The sequence below is a fragment of the Triticum aestivum genome, chromosome 6A (genome assembly GCF_018294505.1).
Source record: "Triticum aestivum cultivar Chinese Spring chromosome 6A, IWGSC CS RefSeq v2.1, whole genome shotgun sequence".
NCBI classification, from domain to species: Eukaryota; Viridiplantae; Streptophyta; class Magnoliopsida; order Poales; family Poaceae; genus Triticum; species Triticum aestivum.
This window is the reverse complement of record NC_057809.1, coordinates 462419182-462427391: the sequence shown is the minus strand read 5'-3', so window position 1 is coordinate 462427391 and position 8210 is coordinate 462419182. Positions and strand designations below refer to the sequence as shown.

At 55.1% G+C, this 8210-nt stretch overlaps 1 protein-coding gene across 1 annotated transcript; it reads left to right on the top strand.

Moving 5' to 3' along the window:
* The first annotated feature begins 379 nt into the window (after nucleotides 1-379).
* Nucleotides 380-3214, top strand: LOC123127933 (S-adenosylmethionine synthase 3). Its single transcript, XM_044547795.1, has 2 exons — nucleotides 380-622; nucleotides 1685-3214. Exon 2 carries the CDS (start codon nucleotides 1706-1708, stop codon nucleotides 2888-2890), a length of 1185 nt encoding a protein of 394 aa, XP_044403730.1. The 5' UTR covers nucleotides 380-622; nucleotides 1685-1705; the 3' UTR covers nucleotides 2891-3214.
* Nucleotides 3215-8210: the final 4996 nt, after the last annotated feature.

The following is an 8210-nucleotide window of genomic DNA, read 5'->3' as shown; positions in this document are numbered from 1 at the left end:
GCCGTGTGAAATAGTTTCACGGGCAGTTCATTCTGTGATATGATTTCGTCTCGAGGTCAAAATTGTCAAATTTGTCCGCTGTTGACAATGCCCTAATAATCAAAGCTTATTTTTTTTTTCTTTGACTCAGGCCATCTGTGCGGCTCTGCCCACCGCTGCAACCAAACGCACTATCCGATCGTATTCCATGGGCTGCGCTATCCATGCCTCCGTCAAAGCAACGTGAAATTGACCACCACGCCTACCGCATGGTGTGTAGATTATTATGCAGCTCACTTAAGCAAGTGGAGATTATTACGCAGCTCACTTCGGCAAGTGGAGACCCCTCAAAGAAAAAAAAAAGAAAAAAACTTAGTCAAGTGGAAAGAAAATAAACCGGGTGGTAGGTGATCTGACCCACCGCCAAATAATGGGGTTGGTGAGGTGAAGTGCTTCACCAACGACCACAGCACAGGTTGTGCAGTCCGACGCTCCCACCAGCCACACGCACGACCTCGCACCGGCCTCCGCCGCTATATAAGGCGCAGCCGGGATCTTGGTACAACGCCGTGCATACATTCCGCCTCTTCCCTCCCTCCTTCGGTTCCTCGGCCTCCCGATCGAGCAGTAGAAGCAGCGCAAGGTTGGCCTCCCTGCCCCACGCCCTGTTCATGTTTCGATCTTCCATGTTTAATCCATCGTTTTTCTTCATCATACGTGGGTGGCGTAATTACTAGTACTAGATTTCTCGTGATGCGAAGAACATGGCTAGTTCGTTATGAGTTGGCAGTAGCACGTCCTGAACATGGAGAATATTAGTCTGTCATCGGCGACAGTCCCCAAGAGAGGCGAAAGGGGGTGACCCCGTCTTCCTCGTTCGCCGACGGCGAGGCCCCGGATCATCTCTCCCCCGCTTGTCGCTCCGGCGACGGTGGGAGGGGGGAGGAACCCCGGGTCCTCTGCGCCGGTGTGTAGAGAGTAGGAGTAGGTGTGTGGGTCGCGCTGTCAAGCCGGCGGCGCTACGTCCAACAAGTGTGCCGCGGCTCCTCGTCGGAGCGGCGAGCTTGGTGTATCCGGATCCGGGCGTACTCGACTTCGCTATGGATTTTTGTTCCTCCGGCTGCGTGGTCCTCACGGCGGCTGTTGGCTCTTGGGTTCCTGTGTGGCCGGGTGGATGTGTACGGGGAGTCGCCGGCTGGTGCTGCTTCTGATGGAGACGGCGGTGGCGGCTTCTGTTCTGGCGCAGGGTTGATTAGTCGTCGGCAGGCGGCTCCGGTGTTTCTCCTCGACGTGGTCGACCGGGGACTTCGGATCTGAGGCTCGTTGGGCAGGGGGTGGCCCCCAGACGATGTGCCACAGTGAGATGTGTCCCGCCGCCCGCGGGCGGCGGGTCTTCGGCCCGAAGCTCTCGCCGCTCCTTCCTCCGATGGCGGCTTAGACGGCGGCAGATGCAGGATGGTTGACCAATCAACCCCCTCCGGGACATATTTGTTATTTTTCTTGTTTTGGGGTGCTTTTTGCTGCTCTGGCTTATTTCCAGGCTGTGAGGCGTGTGCTGCTGTATATTGGTCATCAGAGCGTCTATATTCTCTGTACTTGGGACAGTACCGTGATTTTAGTCGCCTTTTCTGACTAATGGAAAAATACACGGGGTAATTTCTCGTTGGAGTTTCATTCTAATTGTCGGAATTTCTTCTATTTGCAGGGCACCGCTAGCACTAAAGGAATGGCGGCCGAGACGTTCCTCTTCACGTCCGAGTCTGTGAATGAGGGCCATCCCGACAAGCTCTGTGACCAGGTCTCCGACGCCGTCTTGGATGCCTGCTTGGCGCAGGATGCCGACAGCAAGGTTGCCTGCGAGACTGTCACCAAGACCAACATGGTCATGGTCTTGGGCGAGATCACCACTAAGGCCACCGTCGACTACGAGAAGATCGTGCGCGACACCTGCCGCAACATCGGCTTCATCTCTGATGATGTTGGTCTCGACGCCGACCGTTGCAAGGTGCTCGTCAACATCGAGCAGCAGTCCCCTGACATTGCCCAGGGTGTTCACGGACACTTCACCAAGCGTCCCGAAGAGGTCGGCGCCGGTGACCAGGGCATCATGTTCGGCTATGCCACCGACGAGACCCCTGAGCTGATGCCCCTCAGCCACGTGCTTGCCACCAAGCTCGGAGCTCGCCTCACCGAGGTCCGCAAGAATGGCACCTGCGCCTGGGTTAGGCCTGACGGAAAGACCCAGGTCACTGTCGAGTACCTAAACGAGGATGGTGCCATGGTACCTGTTCGTGTGCACACCGTCCTCATCTCCACCCAGCACGACGAGACCGTCACCAACGACGAGATTGCCGCGGACCTCAAGGAGCATGTCATCAAGCCGGTGATCCCCGCGAAGTACCTCGATGAGAACACCATCTTCCACCTGAACCCGTCTGGCCGCTTCGTCATCGGCGGCCCTCACGGTGACGCCGGTCTCACCGGCCGCAAGATCATCATCGACACCTATGGTGGCTGGGGAGCCCACGGCGGCGGTGCCTTCTCTGGCAAGGACCCAACCAAGGTCGACCGCAGTGGCGCCTACATTGCCAGGCAGGCCGCCAAGAGCATCATCGCCAGCGGCCTCGCACGCCGCTGCATTGTGCAGATCTCATACGCCATCGGTGTGCCTGAGCCTTTGTCTGTGTTCGTCGACTCCTACGGCACCGGCAAGATCCCCGACAGGGAGATCCTCAAGCTCGTGAAGGAGAACTTTGACTTCAGGCCCGGGATGATCAGCATCAACCTGGACTTGAAGAAAGGTGGAAACAGGTTCATCAAGACCGCTGCTTACGGTCACTTTGGCCGCGATGATGCCGACTTCACCTGGGAGGTGGTGAAGCCCCTCAAGTTCGACAAGGCATCTGCCTAAGAGCATGGCGTTCTCTTGGTCTGCCGCCTCTCAAGTTCGTCAAGACGGGATCATGTTGCTCCTGGGAAGTGAGAAGAAGCATTAGATATTGAAGCGACGCTCTACACTGGTCTTGTTGTATGGTAGTCAGTGCTAAGTTTCTTATTGTCATTTCATATATTTATCCTTTCCATTTTGAGTCGCTGAAACTGCTGAGCTATGTGCAGTTTGCTCTGTTAGTCGCTCTGTCACTTTCACTTATCATATTCTTTGTTGTGTAGTTCCCTCATAATGCTCTTTCTTCCTGAGTCTTGGAAAGATAATAAAGAGCGATGTGTAATTCTATTGCTCTGTTCTCCCCAAATTGTCATTATTTTAAGCAGTACTAATTGAGATACTATCCAAGGTTTTGGATCATGGTTATGTCCAATTGGTGTAAGCCCAACTTAAGCAAAAGTGGTTTCATGAGATCTGAACTGCGAAAATAATATTGATTCACTGGACTCTGTTCTTGGCCCACACTGGGGCTCAAGAATCATATCAGCATTGATTGGGTTTGGTGTAAACTACAAGGATGGTTGGGCGCGCTTCGCTGCACGGTTGGTGTTGTTGAGAATTCATAAAGAAGTTTGGTGTGTGGAGATGATGAAGTGTTTTTTGTTTATAATGAAGTATTTGATAGTCTCTTACCGAGGTATAATTATGTGTTATTTGTAAACTAATACACACATATGCAGGAAAGTTTCTTGTAGAATTCATAAATAAAATTCTTTGGTTTGGTGTGTGGAGATGATGAAGTGTTTTTTTTTGACAACCGAAGTGTTTTTTGTTTATAATGAAGTATTTTGATGGTCTCTTTCTGATGTATAATTATGTGTTATTTGCAAATTAACCCACACATATGCAGGAAAGTTTTTTGTAGTGATGATGCAGTGTCGCATGTTGATGCGAGACTGATTTATTTTCATAAGCTGGTTATGAATTGATTTGAGAAATCATTGACCAATCAAAATCATAATTCATATTCAAAATTGAACACCTCACTTGAATGAGGGAGCTTCTTGAGAAATTGTTGACCAAAATAAAATTGGGAACTCAATCCAAAGTCATATTGGTGCTACAAAGAGCGTCCGCCAAACTAATATATTTTTATAAACATGTTGTTACCGATTGATTTGAGAAATCATTGACCGGTCCAAATCATGAACTAAATTTAAAATTGAAGAGCGTGTAGAAAAATTATTGACCAAGTCAAAATTGGGAACCCAATCAAAAACACCAATGTCATCGATTGAATGGGAGGCCTTTAACCTCTAGGAAGATTGATATAATAGAGTTTGTTCGGAAAACTATTGAGTTGATGCTTCCTACGAATGGTTTTTCTAGAGAACGCTCTTTAGTGAGTCTAATTCTTGTGTGCAAATCACTGACACGTATGTCAATCCCTATTCGCTTCAATGCATCATTTTGAGCGTATGACACTGAATGTTTGTTCCCCATGGCAATCTGAGCGAATGACACGCCCCTGTCTTATCCCTTAACCTCCCCTCAAAATCACAGCCAGATGACAAAATGTGCATCTAAGCATGGCAATTTTCAATAATCTATCTGATGTGGCATGACAATGTCGTTCTGTCCGCATGGCAATTCCTCAAGAAGTAGGCAGAATTTCTTTTCATATAGCATGGCAAGTCTCTTATGGAGCATTGCAAGCCTATCTGATATAGCATGAAAATTCATGAACATGTGTGGCAAAATTTTCTGTTCTTTTTAGCCTGACATTTCTCTATGTTGCATCATGATAAATTGCTAAAACACATGTCAATTTACTCTGCTGCAGCATGAAAAATTCCTAATAATTTTTTCTACTAGCATGGCATTTTTTTCTTTTCAGTGTGGAAATTTTTTCTGTACGTCAGAAGTGCACTCTCTCATGATGTTGTTTGCTCAAACGAGCCTCCTATGCAGAATGTTCGTTCGCTCAGATGACCTCCTGAGAAAACATCAATGCAGTATTGATGTTCATTTAATTTGCCTTTTTATAGCAATCCTAGTAATCAGTCCACACATATAGCAATCCTAGAAAGACAATCCTCAAAGCAATCATCAGTGGCACGAGTAGCTGGTGCAGGCCCTTGGCTCTGCTCTAGGTAGATAGCCACCCTTTCCCTCCTGCGCCGCTGGCCGCTCCGGCCGCGGCGGCCACCTCCCCCGCGCCTAGCATGGGCGCGCCGCCCCGTCGTTCTGCTGCCGCCTCGGATCCGTGGGGCTGCCCAGCTCCTCACTCGGACCCGCGGGGCAGTTCGGCGCCCCCCTCTCCCATCCCGCCCGAGATCTTGGGCCCTAGTGCGTCTTCAAGCCCGGATCTGGCGGCCCCGCCTCGTCTGCTACTGCGTGGTGAATGCTCCAAGGCGGCTACCTCCGAAGACCCGGCGGATCACCGCTCCCCCCAGTTGCGCAAAAACCGCAAGGCCGTCCTGGATCCGCTGGTTTCTTCAAAGACGAATGCGTCTCCCCGTGTGGACCGGCGGCCGGACTTCAATGCGGTGGGTGGTCGGGAGGCCTTCTGCGGCCGCTGCTTTCGCTGCCTCAGCAAGCACCACCATAGGAAGGACTGCCATGACCCTCTCCGCTGCGTGATCTGTGAGTTCTTCGGCCACTTTGCTAGGGAGTGCCCCCAAAATTCACGCAACGGCCATGGCGGCCCTGCCTCCAGTCGGATAGGTCCGCTCCCGTCTCGCACCTCTGCCCACGCTCGGCTGCGCTTCCCCACCCCCACCCCGCCCCCGCCGCCGCCGGCCGCACACTCCCCACCGGCCGCTGACATGGCTGAGCTCAGTCTGGTCGACCCGGCCAGGCGTCCGCGCACAAGCCACAAGGGCGGCGAATCCACCCCGGCCATCGAGCAGAGCGTCTTCTTCCTCCGCTGCCATGCTGTCACGCTGCGCGCGCTCGACGGGATCAGCACCACCTCACCCATGGCGGTGGGCCACGCGTTTGAGGCGCAACTGTGCATCTCACCGCACCACCTGCGGGTGACCGCGCATAACCCGTAGGACTTCTTCGTCATCTTCACCCAGCCAGCCCACCTTGACAATGCGATGCGCTGTGGCACCCTGCGCGTCGACGGCGTCAGCTTCAGCATCGCGCCCTGGGGCGAAAACGACCACGCTGGCCACGGCACCTTCAGCTACCACGTCCACTGCGTTATCGAGCACCTGCCACAGCAGTACTGGACCCTGGAGGGCGTCCAGGAGGTGTTCGTCGACAAGGTTCAAATCGACCGGCTCGACAGCCGCACGCTGGAGCGCGGCCACACCAAAACTTTCGCTTGCTGGGTGTGGGTCTGGGACATGGCGTTCATCCCCACCAGGCACACCTACTGGAAGCTTCCCCGGGGCGCTGGCCGTGTCGAGGAGATGGAGGGCCACTCGCCACCCGACTAGCGTGTCGCTCTGCCGCCTGGCGCCAAACGCCATGACCTGCTCATTCACGTCGACGGGGTGGAGGACTGCCCCCCTCCCCCCGCTCACCGCGCTCCTCCCACTCAGCCCAAAGCGGCCTGCCCTCCTCCGTCTCCGACCACGACGACAACTTGCCGCGCACCTTCCCGGGAACCTGGATCATGCATGTGGAGGACGGCCAGCCTGATGAGCGCCACCCCCATCTGCAATACGCGCTGGTGGTGGACACTGGCTGCCGGGGCCTTCCTCGTGGTGGTCCTCGCCGCGACAATGATGGGCAGGCTGGCGGCGGCAGCGGCGGCCGTCGCTCCTGGAGGGACACGATGTTGGGACGCAGGCGCAGCTCCAACGCCTCGTCAGGAGCGGACGCGGCCACAAGCAGAGTGCGTCAGTGCAGCCGCTCCCCTTCCCCCCGCCGCCGCACTGGAAGCACCAGAAACCAGAGCCGGCATGGTGGCCGCGACCGCTCGTCCAACAAGGCGTACCCAAGCAAGAAGAAGACCGACAAGCAGCGCCTGGCAAGCCAGGTGCACGTGCCCACGCCAACTCCCAACGCACGTGTGCCCGCTCCCGCCCCCGCCAGCGCTCCCGACGGCGTGGAGGAGTTCTTCACCACGGTGGACAAGGCGCTCCCCGCCCCTGGCCCCTGGGGACGACATGGCGGCCTAGCTCGATGAGATGATCGCGGCCTCGACGACCGTGCCCCTCGTCTTCCAAGACAGTGCAAAGAAGAGGAAGGGACAAGGAATCGGTGGAGATGCCGGAAGCCTTCAGCCCCATGCTCTCTGGCTCATGCCACAGGCCGGCTCTCCTCAGCTGTCAGACGCCGACGACTACGGCAATGGTTGCTGTCCAGCTGGGGGCGGTCACGCAGCAAGTTCAGCACCTGGAGATTGCAGAGTCCTCAGCCGGGCCACACCACCTCTTCTGCGACAAGCCGGACCTGCTAATCGGCCTGCCGCCACCCAAGTGCAGCTCTGCTCCCCCCAAGGTGCGTGCTACATCGTTCCCCCCACCGCGTCAGAGCGCTCGCCAGGCGGCCGAGAACTGCAAGGTGCCGGTGGCGCAATGCGGCACGCTCTGGCTGGTCCAGGGACTGGGTCTCCTTGGCCCGAAAGAGAAGATGACGAAGAGGCTGCAGAGGCGCTCGTGCGTAGGTTTGATGAGCCCCTCTCCGACGACGACATCACTATCATCGCCAAGCTTACCATAATGGGCAAGGACGCCCTTCGCATCGCTGCTGGCATCAACGGGCCGGAAGGAATCACCAAGGAGGCCATGGTTTAGTCATGTTAGGAAACCCCTTGTGTTGTAGCTGTAGCTGTAGTTTCCGGCGGCGGCCAGCGCTCGGCTGGTCGGAGTTAGGTTTGCTTCCTTCCTGTAATAGTTATAGGCTGAGGCCGATCCGGCGCCGTCGTGGTTTGGGGCCTATTGGTGGTCGACGGCGTCCCCCGGAGAGCTGTATGGTGTACCTGTTTGCATTTAGTGATTGTAGTCGCCGGAGATCCCCCCAGTGTCCAGATGAATGACGACCTCTCCACTCCCCCGATCATGATCTGGAACGTACGCGGCATGAACTCGCCTGCGAAGAGAGAAGCCATTCGAGAGATAGTCGCCGCGCATCCCACTGCCATCCTATGCATGCAAGAGACCAAGATAGACGTATGGTTGCCGGCCCTCATCCGCGACATTGGCGGCCCAACGCTGCAAGGCTGTGCAGTCCTGCCCGCCATCGGCAGTCGTGGTGGCATAGCCATCCTCTGGATTCAGGACCTGGTAGACATCGTCACCCATGTCGTTGGACAATTTGCAATCACGGTCAAGGTCACCGTAGCTAGTCACCCGACCTCCTTCTAGTTAACCACGGTTTATGGACC